This window comes from Zalophus californianus, chromosome 4 (assembly GCF_009762305.2).
Source record: "Zalophus californianus isolate mZalCal1 chromosome 4, mZalCal1.pri.v2, whole genome shotgun sequence".
In the NCBI taxonomy this organism is placed as follows: Eukaryota; Metazoa; Chordata; class Mammalia; order Carnivora; family Otariidae; genus Zalophus; species Zalophus californianus.
Genome location: NC_045598.1, coordinates 29,115,062 through 29,132,176, shown reverse-complemented (window position 1 = coordinate 29,132,176; position 17,115 = coordinate 29,115,062). Strand labels below are relative to the sequence as shown.

General features: G+C 47.1%; 1 protein-coding gene across 3 annotated transcripts in view; it reads left to right on the top strand.

Annotated features, from left to right (window-relative positions):
- The window catches only part of EPHA10 (EPH receptor A10), a 41,476-nt gene that overhangs the window by 9,511 nt on the left and 14,850 nt on the right, over positions 1-17,115 (top strand). For 2 of the 3 annotated variants that reach the window (XR_003523347.1, XM_027613379.2), the window contains exons 4-7: positions 450-605; positions 1,129-1,479; positions 14,227-14,360; positions 16,918-17,089. Coding sequence is in view for 2 of the 3 variants with exons in the window: in XM_027613379.2 (XP_027469180.1) it covers positions 450-605; positions 1,129-1,479; positions 14,227-14,360; positions 16,918-17,089 (813 nt within the window). In the remaining variant the exon portion in view is untranslated. The remainder of the gene's footprint in view (positions 1-449; positions 606-1,128; positions 1,480-14,226; positions 14,361-16,917; positions 17,090-17,115) is intronic. The other variant, XM_027613457.2, reaches the window with a different exon arrangement.

Below are 17,115 nucleotides of genomic sequence, written 5' to 3'. Positions count from 1 at the left end.
CACCTCTCTTCTGGCCTCACATCAAGACTAGAGAGTTGGGCTCATTTTCTTCCAATGGGCATTAGGTGGCATGGTGTCTGCTTGGGTTGGAATCCCACCACTTACTAGCTGTGGGACATTGGGCAAGTTACTGAACCTCTCTGAGCCTTAATTTCCTCATTTTAAAAATAAGGATAAAGTACATACCTCACGGGCTGTTGTGAGGATTTAGTGAATTACTAAAAGTAAAATACTCAGTGTTTGGCACACAGTAAGCACTTACTAAGGGCTAGATAGTACCGGGCTGTTGGGTCAGGAGCTGCCACCCCATGGGGCAGGGCTGGAGTAGCTGAGACCCCCTTTCCCGGCACAATTCCAGGACATAAACTCACCCTAATGGGGCAGGCAAGAGAGTGGGGGAGAGAGAAGCTGTGGAGGAGACCCCCTCCTCACGTGGCTTTGCCCCGCAGCCTGTCCCCCAGGGTTTTACAAGTTGTCCCCGCGCCGGCTGCTCTGCTCCCCGTGCCCAGAGCACAGCCGGGCCCTGGAAAACGCCTCCACGTTCTGCGTGTGCCAGGACAGCTACGCACGCTCGCCCACCGACCCGCCCTCGGCCTCCTGCACCCGTGAGTTCCCCTCCCGCAAGCGTTCGGGGGGTGGGCTAGGGGGGTGGGGAGTCCGGAAAGGCCTGGTGGAGGGGTTGCCGAGGGCAGGGGGCTCTGCACTGGGGAGCGTGGGGCGCATGGGGACCAGCGACCCAGACGGCGGGGCGGAGGGAGGGGAGCCCGGGGGGGGGGGGGGGCGGATGCGGGCCGGGGCCTGCGGTTGGAAGAACCAGTACGAGTCCCGAGACCGAGCGGTGAGGTCAGGCTTCTCGACTGGTCGTGAGTGGACTGCCCCCCCCACCCCCGCCGTCACCTCACCCTGCGCCCCAGCCAGGAGTGGGACTCGGGCCCCTTACACTCTGTGCGCCGTCGTGCGTCCTCATCCTCCTCCCCTCACTACCCTCCTCGCACCTCACTGGCCCCCGCGCCCCCCTCCCCTGTCCCTCCCCCCTCACTGGCCCCACACCCCCCACGCTCCCTTCTGCCCCTCCCCCTCCACTACTCCCCCGCCCCGTCCCCGCTGACGGCGCCCCCCGCCCCCCAGGGCCGCCATCGGCGCCGCGGGACCTGCAGTACAGCCTGAGCCGCTCGCCGCTGGCGCTGAGGCTGCGCTGGCTGCCGCCGGCCGACTCCGGCGGCCGCTCGGACGTCACGTACTCGCTGCTGTGCCTGCGCTGCGGCCGCGAGGGCCCGGGGGGCGCGTGCGAGCCGTGCGGGCCGCGCGTGGCCTTCGTACCGCGCCAGGCCGGGCTGCGGGAGCGCGCCGCCACGCTGCTCCACCTGCGGCCCGGGGCGCGCTATACCGTGCGCGTGGCGGCGCTCAACGGCGTGTCGGGCCCGGCTGCCGCCGCGGGAGCCACCTACGCTCAGGTCACCGTGTCCACGGGGCCCGGGGGTAAGGCCGCCCGCCGCGTCTCTCCAGGAGGCGAGCCACCCCTCCGCCCCCCCCCCCCCCCGCACACATCCCTGACCGCAGGGACCCCCGCCGACGGCCGGCCCTTCCCGGAGGCCCCCCGGGGGGGGGGAGGGACTGAGGACGCGGGTGACTAGGTGCCGCTGGGCCAGAGCTGTGGCGGGCGTCTCGGGGGAGGGTCTGCGGGAGCCAGCGGGCGCCCCAGCTCCCGACCTGGCAGAGAGCCCCAGCACCACACCCGGCTCGCGGCCGCCCTGCCTCTCCTCTCCCAGGGGACAGAGGCGGGCAGCCCCGCAATCTTTTGCCCGCCCTTTTCAAAAATTTCAGCCAGAAGAGCAGAATCGTCCCTCCTCCTCTCCTGTCTCAGAAAGAGGGGTTCTGTCGTGTGTCCCCCAGCCTCTATCCCTGCCGCATCGGTCACCTTCCTCCCTGGTCTTGGAAAAGAGCAAGGAGGCACAGCAGGGTCAGGCTGTAGGGACGCCAGAAGTCACTGGTCAACCCGTAGCAGTCACATTTCTGAGTCTGGAATAGAGATGAGGAAATAAAGACCTACACTCCTTTCGTGCTACACCTTCCCCAGTTCCTGAAACTGACTTTTCATTTGTCTCTCGCCCAGCTGGGGTACACCTTCAAGTAATCCTTCAAGTGCCCTTTGCAAGAGAGATAAGTGAGTGGTAGGGTTTCCGGGTCTTCTCTTATCTGAGATGTGATGGGTTTGTGACTCTACTTCCCAGTCTTCTGGCCGCTGTGTTGCGGAGGTCTGAGGCCAGGGTGATTTTTATTCTTGTGTAAGTAGCCTGGGTGTGTGCATTTGTGTAATTCTTTCACCTACTAGTGAAAATAAAATTTAACCAATATTGATCTCTCTTCATTGAGTTTGGCTGGTACCTAGTAAAACTTTTGATCTGCACACAGTTTTTTATTCCTGGAAAAGAACTTTTTTTCTGTTATTGCTTTGACTAGAATTTCTGATAGCTCCAGTGTCTCTCTAGGAATCTCTCTAAGCCTTAGGTTGTACATCCATTTTCTGATTCTCAAATCTTGTCACACCCTTTATCATTTTTAGCTCTTAATCTATTTTCTCTGCCTTTTGCGAGAGATTTCCAATTTGTCTGGTTTTCTGGAATAATAGTTTTGTTCTGTTTTTTACTATCTCTACTGTGACTTAACATTTGCTATTGCATTTACATTAAAAAAAAATTCAATATAGAAAGAGAAAAAAGCACCCGTAATCCTGTTACCCAGAGCTATACAACTATTAATATCTTGGAGTATATCCTTCCACATTTTTTTGCCATCTCTATATCCATATCTAGAACCACCTACTATAAAATCCCTTTTGTATAATATATGTGATATGAGATTTTTATCTGGTATTTCATATTAACAATCCTGTTTTGATATAGATGGATTTAAAAATCCTGTTGAGGAGATGCTGTTTCCATTTTACTAATAAAAATACTAAGCTTCCACTGATTGAGTGGTGCTCTGTGGTTGGCATTGGCCCTGTGCAGTATGATTTTCTACATTCATTCACTGAAATAGAAGGATAATCATCTTTCAAATAAAGAAACTGAGGCCTGAGAACACAAGTGATTTGTCCAAGGTCACCCAGTTAGTAAGTAGACACCTTGTGCTTTTAGCCACTTGGCCATATAATGCTTTCACTTTTTACTGAACTTTAAAAAAAAAAATCAGAAATGGATGTTAATTTTATAAAATGCTTCTTAAGCATCTTTCAAGATGACTGCATGTTTTTTCTCCTCTGACCTATTGGCACGATGAATTCTATTCATGGGTTTTTCAATGTGAGCTCTTTTTGCATTCCCAGATTATATCCTACTGGATTTGAGTGTATTATTCTTTTAATATTTTGCTGAATTAATTTGCTTATATTTTACTATTTCTTTCCATGTACATTTACAAGAGAGATTAGTGCTTTTTTGTTGTTGTTGTGTTCTTTGTCAAGTTTTTAGCATTTGTCAAGTTTTGCTGGCTTTGGAAAAGGCATCAAGAAAAATCTCTTCTTTTTCTCTGCTCCGCAACAGTTTAAGTACCATAATTATCATTCTTTGAAGGTGTGCAAAATCGCTTTCGGGGCCCTGCACCTTCTTTGGGGGAAAGTTGGATGATATTCTCAACCTTTTCCATACTTTTTGGGTCAGTTTCGTTAATTTGTGCTTTCATAGCAAATATTTTGATGATCTTTTTCTTATTCAGTAGCCTAGAAATGTACATTTTAAAACTTTCCTCAGTATCTGTAGTTAACTCTGCTTTTTCATTCTTCATGTTCTATGTTTGAGATTTCTTTTTAGTTAATTATCCTTGCCAGAGATTTATTTTACTGGTTATGATAAAGAATCAGTTCTTCAATTTATCAATTCCAGTGTTGTGTACTTTTGTCACTTATTTTATGGTTTTACCTTTATTAATACCATCCTGTTGCTTTCCTGAAGTCTTTTTCTAGGTGAGTTCAGTGCTTAGTTTTGTTTTCATATTTTTTTAAAAGATTTTGTTTATTTGTTTGACAGAGAGAGACAGCGAAAGAAGGAACACAAGCAGGGGGAGCGGGAGAGGGAGAAGCAGGCTTCCTGCGGAGCAGGGAGCCCGATGCAGGGCTCCATCCCAGGACCCTGGGATCATGACCCAAGGTGGAGGCAGACACTTAATGACCGAGCCACCCAGGTGCCCCAGTTTTGTTTTCATATTTTAAGCCTATGAATTTTCCTCTAAGTATAAGTTTGGTCACGTCCAGTATGTTTTTATACCTGATATATCACATCCTTAGTATAGTCACTTTTCTGAGGAGATATTCACATACCCTAAAATTTCACATACCTTTTTAAAATGTACAGTTCAGTGCTTTTTCATATAATCACATAGTTATGCAGCCCACACTATCTAATTCCAGAACATTCTCAAAACCCCCAAAAGAAACCTATTAATAGTTACTCCCCATTCCTCCCACCCCCTCTAGCACCTAGTAACTGCTAATCTATTTTCTGTCTCTATAGATTTGCCTGTTCTGGGCATCTCATATACACAGACTTATACGATATGTTGACTTTTGTGTCTGCCTTTTTTTTGTTGTTTAGCATAATGTTTTCAAGGTTTGTCCATGTTGTAACGTGTATCGGTACACCATTCCCTTATATGGCTGAGGAATATTCCATTGTATACCACAATTCTGTTTATCCATTCATCAGTTTATGGGCCGTTTTTCTACCTTTTGGCTATTATGAATAACGCTGCTGTGAATAGTCATGTACACGATTTTGTAGAGACATGTTTTCAGTTCTCTTGAGTGTATACGTAGGAATGGAAATGCTAGGTCCCATGATGTTATAGACTGAATTGTGTCTCCCCCAGATTCATAGGTTGAAGCCCTAACCCCCAATGTGACTCTCTTTGGAGATAGGGCCTTTGAGGAAGTAAGGTTAATGAGATCATAAGAGTGGGGCCCTAAGCCCATAGGACTGGCATCCTTACAGAAGAGGAAGAGACTCCAGAGCTCCCATGCTCTCTCTGTGCCTACACAAAAGGAAGGCCAAGACAGGGCACAGCAAGACACGGTTGTCTGCCAGTCAGGAAGACAGTCCTTACCAGAATCCTATAGATACAAATCTGTAAACCTCTTGATCTGGGAGTTCTAGCCTCTAGAACTGTGGAAAAAATTCATCTTTGTTGTTGATGCTGCAGAGTCTGTAGTGTCTTGTTACGGCAGCCTGAGCTGACTAAAACATACAGTAGCTTTTTATCTTCTTGAGGAACCAATGAACTTCTTGAGGGACTGCCAAGCTGTCTTCCAAAGCATCTGTGCCATTTGACATTCCCGCCCGCAACGTACAGGGGCTCCAGTCTCTCCACCTCGGCGCCGAAACCGGTTTGTGTTTTTGTTGGTTACGGCCATCCTAGTGGGTGTGGAGTGGGATCTCACTGTGTTTTGGGTTTGCATCTCCTTAATGACTGGTGACGTTGAACATCTTTTCATGTGCTGGGTTTTCTTTTTGTCATTGAGTTATGAGCTCTCTCGCTCTCTCTTTTTAAATATATATATTCTGGATATTAGGCCTTGGTATTTTTCTAAATTTTCAAAGGCCTTTCTAGTTCTCTAAGACTGCTGTAACAAAGTACCGAATATCAGATGGCTTCAAACCAAAGCAATGTGTTGTCTCACACTTGCGGAAGCTGCAAGTCTGAAATCAAAAGTGGCAGCAGAGTGAAGAGCTCTCTGACTGCTCCGGGGGAGGATCCTCCCTTGCTTCTAGCCTCCTGTGTTTGCTGGCGGTCCTTCTTCCTCCTTGGCGTGTAGATGCATGTTCCCGTCACACGGCCTCTCCTCCCTGTGTGTCTTCATATTGTCTCCCCTCCGTGAGTGTCTGCCTCTGTGTCCAAATCTCCCCTTTTCAGAAGGACATCATTCATATTGGCCGAGGGCCCACTTGAGAGTGTGCTCTCTCTCCCTATCTCTGTCTCTCTCTCAAATAAATAAAATCTGAAAAAAAAAAGATTTTATTTATTTAAGGGAAGCGGGGAGAGAGAGAGAGAGCACAAGCTGGGAGGAGAGGGAGAAGCAGGCTTCCTGCTGAGCTGGGAGCCCGACATGGGACTCGATCCCAGGACCCTGGGATCATGACCTGAGCCGAAGGCAGAGGCTTCACTGACTGAGCCACCCAGGCGCCCCACAACATGGTATTGTTAACTAGAGTCACCATGCCATGCATTGCGCCCCAGGACTTACTTATTTTATAACTGGAAATTTGAACCTTTTGCCCACCTTCCCCCATTTTGCCCACCCCCCAGTCATGCTGCTGGCAGACACCTGTCTTTCACTTTGAGTTGTGTCTTTTGAAGCTCCGAGTTTTACATTTTGGTGAAATCTTGGGTTGCCTGTGCCTTTGGTTTCCTATCTCAGAAATCACTGCCTGGTTCAAGGTCATGAAGATTTAGACCTATGGTTTTCTTCTCGTAGTGCTGTTTTGCCTGAATTTATTTTAGAGAATGTGTTTCAATTTCTGGATGATTTGCGTTTATTTTTGTTTCTGATTTTATTGCTCCGTGCTTAGAGAAAGAGGTTTGTACAACTTTTCCTTTTTAACGTCACCACTGAGGTTTTCTTTGTTGTGAAAGGGTAGGGTCAGCATTTTAATTACTTCATGGCTACTTGAGAGCAACGTGTATTATTTCCATGCTGCCGTTTTGCTCTTGCGTTCTCCATGTATAAAGTAAACATACTCTTCATTTATACCTCCTCCTTCTTGTCTACTTGATGTTCCCATCCTGCGTGTGATTCTGTCAAAATTCCTTATGTTTGCAGTGCCTTTTCTTTTAAATGCTTCGGTTTCACTAATGCACCTTTAGTTTCCCTCACGGGCCGTGCTCACCTCTCCGCTTGTACCTCCCCCCGATCTTCTTTTTCTTCTCCGCCTGTTGTCCCTTCATGACCTTCTGCTCCCTCTTTGGGGAGGCAGTGTTTTCTCTCCTCTTCTTGCAGATGCCAGACAATAGCCTCACTTGTTTCTCTGTCACACCAAATCCCTCGGAAGAAGCTGCTCCTCCTGGATCTTCAGAATAATTTTACTGTTCATTTATTCCGAAAGGTTTTTTTCATGAGCCCGATTTCTTGGTGTTTTCTGTTTCCTTGTTCTTGAACAAGGAGATAGCTGGTGTCTGCCAAAAAACTCAATGTGTGACTTGTCCCTTGGGTTGGTTTGTAAGGCTTTCAGCTGCAAGTAACAATAAATCTCAATCCCGCTGGTGTTTAACTAGAAATGATTTTTAAAAGATTTTATTTATTTATTTATTGAGAGAGAACGAGGGGAGGGACAAAGGGAGAGGGAGAGAATCCCAGGCAGATTCCGTGCTGGGCACGGAGCCCCACATGGGGCTTGATCTCATGACCCTGAGATCATGACCTGAGCCAAAATCAAAGCGTTAGATGCTTAACTGACCAAGCCACCCAGGTGCCCCTAAAAATGCTTTCTTAGCTTACCTGAGTTGAGATAGAGCATGGTTACTTCAGTAGCTCATCAGGGTCCTCAAGGATCCAGGTTCTTTCTGTCTTTCTACTATGCCATCCTTGTCACATTAGGCTAGCTCCCTTATGGTGGCAAGTTGAATGCGGCAGCTTCAGGCATCACATCCTTACCATCTAGAGCAGAAAAAGAACTGTTTCTTCCTTGTAGGTATCATTTTAAGAGCAAGAAACCTTTCCCAGAATCCATCCTCCCCTTAGCTGATTTCTCCTTACGTTGGCCAGAACTGGCTTACAAGCCCGACCCCAATCATTGGCACAGGAAATGGGTGCGCACAGATACCTTAGAACAATCAGAAAACCTGAGTCCCATGGGGGGAAACAGTACACCCTGAATCAAAAGTTGGGCTCCGCAGGCAAGGAAGGGGGACGTGGCTGTTGAATGGTTTTCCAGTAATGTGTGCTGTGTTCTTGGTCCCACTTGGGCGCTGGCCAAATTTCATCACTGATCTGCAGTGGGAGAGCAGGTGCTTGGGCTTGGTTTTCAGCTCCATTCTCTGGAGTTATCAGGCTTTCATCTAATGTATCTCTGTGGGGTTGAAATGGAACCTTCTCCCACCTCTGTATCCTGGCCATTCTGATGCTTTCAACAAATGCAGTTCCAAAAAATGACATGCCTAGCCTCTTCCCATCTGTATCTGCAAGGGGCTGTGCCTCTTCCTCGGATGCTTCCCCACTTCTCCCCCCTTGAACCCATGTCTTTTCTGCGAGCTACCATCTCCAAGTGGATTTAGGCTGAGAGGTACTCCTGGGGAATAGTAGGAACACTCTTCCTCCAGAGCAACTATGCAGGAGAGTGATGGCTATGCATTGTCCAGTTGACAAAGACCTTGCCTTTTTTTAAGGGTCAGACAGTGGGAGGAGGGATAAAAGATCTTTCAAGTTATTTTTAGGATGGGAGGCAGGGTCACTCTGTGGGCAGCATAGCCTGGGGGTTCACTACAATTGTACTTTTCAATCTAGTTTCACTGGTTTTCTCCTAGGTGGAGATAATGCCACTCCACCACCCTCCCCCATTCTGGCAATCAGCTGTCAAGACTAGTTTATGGCGATGTTCTAGGTTTTCAATTCTTTCTGTACCTTTATGTTTTAATTAGAATTTGAGAGAGACTGGAGGGTGGGGGCTGCTAGATGGTTACCATTTACAACTAGAAGCCATGTTCATGCACTCTTCAAAGAGTGAGCTACATACGCCCCGTCTCCACTTCCTTGGCCCATCGCCACCTGGTATCTGCTTCCCTCAATCCCCTGAAGTCACCAGGACTTCACCACTTTGTTAAAGCCAGAGGGCACTTTGAATCGTGGTCTTACCCTGTCTCTTCTCAGCAGATGACACTGTCAACCGTGGGTTCCTCTTGTGGGTAAGCCTGCATGGCGTGCGTGCTCTGTGTCATGTATCGTGCTAAGCTCTTCATACACATGACTTCATAAAATTCTCACAGTGAGCCCAATGAGGTCATCATTCTTTCCATTCTACACGTGAGGAAACAGAGCCTCTTGCTCATGGACCAGTAGCTCAAAACCGGAAGAGTCAGAAGGGAACCTTCTTAAATGCTCTCTTCCCTGGGCTTCTGTGATCTCATTTGCTCCTGGTTTTCCTGCTACCTCTCTGGCTCCTCATTTTTGAGCTCCTCTTCCTTTACCTGCCTCCTAAAGTAAATGCTTGTTCCTAAAAGCTTTCTTTCTCTTTCTCTGCATCCTCCTGGGCAGCTACATCCAGTCACCCTCTGATGGCTCTTGGATCTTCATCTCATTCTCAGATGCCTTTTGTGAGCCCTGAAACCACCTCTCCAGCTGCCTGTCCAGTATCTTCTCTTGGAAACCCCTCTATTCAACACACCTGAAGTGAGGCCATGGTCTTACCTCCCAGTAACTTTGTGGTCCCTGCCTCAGATCAGGCATTATTACCTTTTTTTTAGTTCAGTACTGTCCATTCAACATTATCTAGACTAGTGATTCTCAAAGTTGTCTGCACATTGGAATCACCGAGAAGATTAAAAAAAGAAAAAGAAAAATGCCCGAGTCCCTCTCTGTTAAGATGATTTAATTGTTTTGGGTTGTGTGACCTGGGCATCAATATTTTTTTTTATTGTGGGGAAAGAAACATAATATTTACCAACTTAACCATTTTTAAGTGTATAGTATACAGTAGTTTGAACTATATGTACATCCTTGTGCAGGAGACCTCTGAACTCTCTTCATCTTGCAAAACTCATACTCTGCGCCCATTGAACAAAACTCTTTGTTTTTGAACAAAAGCTCTTTGCCCTCTTTTCCCCCCATTCTACCTTCTGTTTCTAAGCTTGATGACTGTAGATGACTCATAAAGTGGAATCATGAAGTATTTGCCTTTCTGTGACGGGCTTATCACTTGGCATCACGTCCTCCCAAGTTCATTCATGTCATAGCCTGTGACAGGATTTCCTTTTTTTTTTCTGAATGAGTTCATTCAGAAAAATTGTACGTCTATATCACATTTTCTTTTTTTTCTTCTAGCTTTATTGAGATATAATTGACATATAACTTGTGTAAGTTTAAGGTGTACAATGTGTTGATTTAGTGTATGTATATACTGTAGAATGATTACCATGATACGGTTAGTTAACACATCCATCACCTCACAGAGTTACCGTGTGTGTGTGTGTGTGTGTGTGTGTGTGTGTGTGTGTGTGTGTGTGTGTGTATGATGAGAACACTGAAGATCTCTTTTAGCAGTTTTCAAGTATATGATACAGTATTATTGGCTAGAGTCATCCTGCTGCTCTACATTAGATCCCTAGAACTTATTCATCTTCTGATTGGAAGTCTATGCCCTTTGACCAACATCTCCCATTTCCCCCAGCCCCTAGCCCTTGGCAACCACCAGTCTACTCTCTGTTTCTATGAGTCTGGTTTTTTTAGATTCCACATATAAGTGAAATCATGCAGTATTTGTCTTTGTCTTTCTTATTTCACTTAACATAATGCCCTCAAGGTTCATCCTTTTTTTTTTTTTAAGGATTTTTATTTATTTGACAGACAGAGACACAGCGAGAGAGGGAACACTAGCAGGGGGAGTGGGGGAGGGAGAAGCAGGCTTCCTGCTGAGCTGGGAGCCTGATGTGGGGCTTGATCCCAGGGCCCTGGGACCATGACCTGAGCCGAAGGTAGACATTTAAGGATTGAGCCACCCAGGCGCCCCCATCTATGTTCTTGATGATGGCAGGATTTCTTTCTTTTTTATGGCTGAATAACATTCCTTTATAGATATCATTTTCTTTTCTTTATTCATTCATCCATCAACAGATACTGAAGTAATTTCCGTATCTTGGCTATTGTGAGTGATACTGCAGTGAACACGACAGTGCAGATATCTCTTCAAGATAGTGATTTCATTTTCTTGGAATATGCTCAACAGTGGGGCAGAGGCAGAGGGAGAAGCAGGCCTCCTGCTGAGCAGGGAGCCAGGTACAGGGCTCCATCCCAGGACCCTGGGATCATGACCTGAGCCAAAGGCAGACACTTAACTGACTGAGCCACCCAGGCGCCCCTGTCTCTACCTGTTTTTAAATTGGGGGAATTTGTGGGGTTTTTGTTGAGTTGTAGGAGTTCTTTATATATTCTGGATATTGACCCCTTATCAGATATGTGGTTAGCAGATATTTTCTCCCATTTCATAGGGATGGTTTCCCTATTTCATTTTGTTGATGGTTTCCTTTACCGTGAAGATGTTTTTAAGTTTGATGTGGTCCCATTTGTCTATTTTTGCTTTTGTTTCCTGTGCTTTTGGTGTCATATCCAAGAAATCATTGCCAAATCCAATGGCAGGAAGTTTTCCTCTATATTTTCTTTTTTATTTTACTTATTTATTTTTAAAATATTTTTTAAAAAGATTTTATTTATTTATTTGACAGAGAGAGAGACAGCAAGAGAGGGAACACAAGCAGGGGGAGCAGGAGAGGGAGAAGCAGGCCTCCTGCTGAGCAGGGAGCCCGACGTGGGGCTCAATCCCAGGACCCTGGGGTACCGACCTGAGCCGAAGGCAGACGCTTAATGCCTGAGCCATCCAGGTGCCCCCTCTTTTCTTTTTTTTAATATATTTTTAAAATTTATTACTTGAGGGGGGGAGGGACAAAGGGTGAGGAGGGAAAGAGAGAGAATATCAAGCAGACTCCCTGCTGAGTGCAGAGCCTGTTGTGGGGCCCGATCTCATGACCCTGAGGTCATGACCTGAGCTGAAATCAACAGTCAAACATTTAACTGACTGAGCCACCCAGGTGTCCCTTAAATATATTTTTATTATTTTATTTTATTTTATTTTTTTATTATTTTATTTTATTTTATTTTAATTTTATTTTATTTTATTATTTATTTTATTTTATTTTATTTTATTTTATTAATTTAATTTTATTTTATTTATTTTATTTTAATTTTATTTTTTATTTATTTTATTATTTTATTTTATTTTATTATTTTATTTTATTTTATTTTATTTTATTTTATTTTATTTTATTTTATTTTATTTTATTTATTTTATTTTATTTTATTTTATTTTATTTTATATTTTATTTTATTATTTTATTTTATTTTATTATTTTATTTTATTTTATTTTATTATTTTATTTTATTTTATTTTATTTTATTTTATTTTATTTTATTAGGCTCCATGCCCAGCATGGAGCACAACGCAGGGCTCAAACTCACAACCCTGAGATCAAGACCTGAGCTGAGATCAAGTCGTTGGATACAGAGACACCTTGGTGGCTCAGTCAGTTGAGTGTCCGACTCTTGATTTCTCCTCAGGTCATTATCTCAGGGTTGTGAGATCGAGCCCTGCGCCAGGCTCTGCGCTCAGCAGGGAGTCCACTTGGAATTCTCTCTCTCCCTCCCTCCCTGACCCTCTGCCCTTCCCCCTGCACTCTCTCTCTCTCACTCTCCCTCTAAAATAAAATAAATAAATCTTAAAACAAAAAAAAAGAAGCATCAGACACTTAACCGACTGGCCACCTAGGCACCCTCCTCTACATTTTCTTCCAGGAGTTTTATAGTTTCAGGTCTTACATTTAGGTCTGTAATTTATTTCATGTTAGATTTTGTATGTGGTATAAGGTAAGGGTCCAAATTCATTCTTTTGCATGTGGATAATCAGTTTTCCCAGCACTGTTTGTTGAAAAGACTGTCCTTTCCCCATTGTGTCAGCTTAGCACTCTTGTCAAAAATCATTAGACTGTGCGTGTGAGGGTTTATTTCTGGGCTCTCTATTCTGTTCAGTTGGTCTGTGTTTCTGTCTTTATACTAGTACCAAACTGTTTTGATTATGGTGGCTTTGTAATGTTTTTGAAGTCAAAAAGTGTGAGGCCTCTAGCCTTGTTTTTCTTTTTCAAGGTCATATTGCTATTCATGGTCCTTTGATTTTTCCAGATGAATTTTAGGATTTCTTTTCTATTTCTGCAAAAAACATCTTTGAGATTTTGATGGGAATTGAGTTGGATTTGTAGGTCACTTTGGGTAGCATGGACATTGTAACAGTATTAAGTGTTCCACTTCATAAACACGATGTCTTTCCATTTATTCGTGTCTTCTTTAATTTCTTTCAGCAATGTTTTCTCGTTTTTCATTAACTTTACTCCTAAGTATTTTATTCTTTTTGCTGCAGTTGTATATGGGATTGTTTTCTTCATTTCCTGTTCAGATTGTCCATTGTTAGTGTGTGGAAACACAACTGATTTTTTTTTAAGATTTACTTATTTATTTATTTAACAGAGATAGAGAGAGAGCACAAGCAGGCAGAGCGGCAGACAGAGGCAGAGGGAGAAACAGGCTCTCCACCAAGCAGGGAGCCCAATGCGGGGCTCAATCCCAGGATCCTGGGATCATGACCTGAGCTGAAGGCAGCCTCTTAACCGACTAGCCACCCAGGTGCCCCAACACAACTGATTTTTGTGTGTTGACTTTGTATCTTGCAACTTTGCTGTCTTCATTTATTAGTTCTAACGGTGTTTTTGTGGAATTTTTAGGATTTTCTACATATAAGAATATGTCACCTGTGGACTGAAATAATTTTACTTCTTTCTTTCCAATCTCAATGCCTTCTATTTCTTTCTCTTGCCTAAGCTCTCTGGCTAGGGCTTCTGTATATGTTAAATTGAAGTGGCAAGTGTGCCACTTGCCTTGGTCCTGATCTTCAAGGGAAGGCTTTCAGTTTTCCACCTTTGAGCATGTTGGCTGTGGCTTTTCATATATGGTCTTTATTATGATGAGGTAGTTTCCTGCGGTCCCTAGTGCGTCCAGTGTATTGCTTCTCCACCAGACCGTCAGAGTACCTGAGTAGGTTGTTTTCCTGCCTCCTGTGCTCTTTAATGTCTCCAAACCACAGAAAGTGTAGAAAGAACCTGGGGGATTAGAACCAAACACCACTAGGGCAGCTGGAGTGCAGGGGGTGGGCAAGCAGCAGGTGGCTTGGGCCCCCCCTCCCCTCTCCCCCCTCCCCCCCTCCCGCAGAGACCCAGGAAACTGAGAGCTGTGGGATGAGAGCGGCCTCCCTACCGTCTGGTCTCAGGACTCGACAGCTCAGACCCCGCCCCTCAGGAGCCTCTGGCCCCGCCCCACCCACTTGGCCCCGCCCCCACTCCCTGCATGCCTCGCCCTTCCAGCGCCCACACGGGCACTGCCCCACAGTGGGATCCCGTGGAGAACCCGGGGTTATTTACTTTCAGCGCCCTGGGAAGAGGATGAGATCCGCAGGGACCGAGTGGAGCCCCAGAGTGTGTCCCTGTCGTGGCGGGAGCCTATCCCCGTCGGAGCTGCGGGGGCTAATGGCACCGAATACGAGATCCGATACTACGAGAAGGTGAGGCGGGGTCTGGGCGGGACCCGGGTCTGCGTTCAGGGGCTGCAGTCTGTCTCCAGCAGCCGCTTCCTTTTCTACCTTCTCGCCGCAAAAAGTCCTCCTTACTTTCTTTGTGAACATATCCACCGGCCTCCTAAGGTCTGAGTTTCTTCCTGTCCCCTCCACTCCGTGCATGGACCCCACTGCTCATCCGCTGTCGCCCCCTCTCTGCTCCTCACCAGTCATCAGCTCCATTGTCACCGCTTTTGCTTGTTTACAGTTGACTAAGAGTGTTTCCTGGGGGCTGATCCAGATCTTGCATGGCCAGACTATATACAATTTGCAACCCCTTTTAAGAAAAAGAATGCAGAAATACCGTATTGTTTCAAAATTTACAAAAATGTCTGACCTAGGTCAGGTGGTCCATTGGAACTTGGCCCTGTGCTGGTAAATGTTTAACGTCCTGCTCTCCAGAACAATGAATGGATGTATGAATTACTATTACGGTTTTACTGATATACAGGATGTGTAATGCATCGTTTACAAATAAGAAAAAAGATATACAGTGTCCGTATTATAAACTCCATCTAGCCGATTGATCCTTATAGGATGCTTTTGCCGATTTTTGCTGACTTCTTGTATCTGTTGTCAATGTATGGTTGCAGTTCAACCTCGACTTGACAAATGGAGATATGTCCCAGTCCAGTGTCTCTTTTCCCCATAAATTTACCGTCTTTAAATGTGATATGTAATCTACTGTTAAAGTTTTCTCGCCTTGGTGCCAGTTTTCTTCATTCAAGCAAAACCTTGGCTTTCATCTTCAGCATGTCATGTGTCGGAACTTCACTCACCCCTTAGTGACTCGAGGGACTTCTTAGCTGAATCAGATGATAGTTTTTGAATACTGGAAGTTTACTGAGAGCTGTGAGTCGGGTGTGGGTGGGGAGTGAACACGAAGGAGGGACTCCTGAGTCACTGCTGGGAGATCTAGGGGATGGGGTGCCACCGATGGAGGAGGAGAAGCCTGTCTGGGCTCAGTGGGTGAGCTGGGGTTGGCCCATGCAACGTTCAGGGGGTCCCTGGTACATCCAGGTGGACTTGGGGGTCTGCAGCTCAAGGCAGAGGCCTGTCCTGGAAAAAGAGAGGTGGGGCCCTTCAGCATAGGGCTGGGAGCTGAATGAAGCCAAGGGCCAGAAGAGAAGGCCAAGAAGGACATTGAGCGTGAGAAGAGGGGCCGAGACAGAGCTCTGAGGAGCCCTGAGGTTTAGGAGACTGCAGAGGACCCTGGGAAGGAGCTGGGCACGCAGTCGCTGCTCACAGAGGCCTCACTGAACTGACACGGGGTGGGGGTCAGAGCATAGGAGACAGAGTCCTGAGGCAGAGCTGTGTGGGTGCTCCAGGCCCTAAGGGGCTGTGAATTTGCAGGGAACCAAAACCGTTGAAAAGAGGAGCCTGTACAAAAGGGGTTCCGTGTGAAAAGCTTCAGGGGCATTGCACAGAAGCCCGGGACCACAAGTCCTGGAGACACATGCTCCTCATCTGCCCTTCTCTGTGCACACCAGTGCCCGCATCCTCTGCACAGGGGCTTGCTCAGGGCCCATGAGGGTGGCCCAGGACGGCAGCCTTGCCTCTTCGCCCCACCCCGCCCTTACCCTGCCCGTCTCTCAGAGGTCCCGCCCGCAGCCCCTGTCTCGCTGTCTTTCCCTGGGTGGTTCAGATACCTGGAAGAGAGATTCCTACTGGCCCAGTTCACGTCACAGTCTTCCCCATTCCTGAATACCGTGACCAAAGAACTGGACCACATGATAATGAGGGGCTGTGAGCGTGGCAGGGGCTCTAATAAGGTTGGTGGGGCAGGCAGAGACGAAACAATAGCTGCATCCCCAGTATACACCATTATCAGACGTGCTGGGGGCAGTATGATATGAAGTACGCACGGGACCCAAAGGAATCAAGATGGTGTTGTTCTGACCCTTCCCTGATGCGACTGTCCCCTATAAAGGAAGAGAGAACTGCTACTGTGGACGCTGTAGGGAGCCAGGCCTCCGAAGAGTCTAGCTCAGCAGCGGGCAGTGAGCCGGCCCTCCCTCCATGACAGCTACCGCTGTCCCCACTGTCCAGCAGAGGCCTCGGGCGAGTCTCTCCACCCCTCTGTGCCTCAGTCCTTGTCTGTGAAAACCAGATGACAAAGAGAAGGGTCCGTGTGAGCCGACGGCCGGGCAGGTGTCAGGACTGTTTCTCACTCCTCCGAGGCGTCAGGCCCAGCTCACCCTCTCTCTGGACCACGAGGCCCTGATGTCTGTCCCCCAGAAGGGGGATCTAGCGTCTTCTCTCAAGTTTCTCTTACTGTTCTTAGCCACAAGTACCACTGAGTGTACTTGGGAACTTAGGTGCAGGGAGGGGTTGGAGAGCCTGTGGAAGCCCGCGGAGCCCTCCCTAGACTGTCGGAGTCGGGTTCTCCCACCTGGTCCGCGCTTGCCTCAGCGCTTCTCCGCCCCCCTGCTCCTTGCCCCCGTCATTCTCCAAGGAGCGCGGGTCTGGCCCTGGGTCTGGGCCTTACTTCTTGGTCCTTCCTCAGGGTCAGAGTGAGCAGACTTACTCCACGGTGAAGACAGGGGCACCTGCGGTCACAGTCACCAACCTGAAGCCGGCTACCCGCTACGTCTTTCAGATCCGGGCGGCTTCCCCAGGACCCTCCTGGGAGACCCAGAGCTTCAATCCCTCCATTGAAGTGCAGACCCCAGGGGAGGGTAAGTGATGTGTGTCTGTAGGGAGG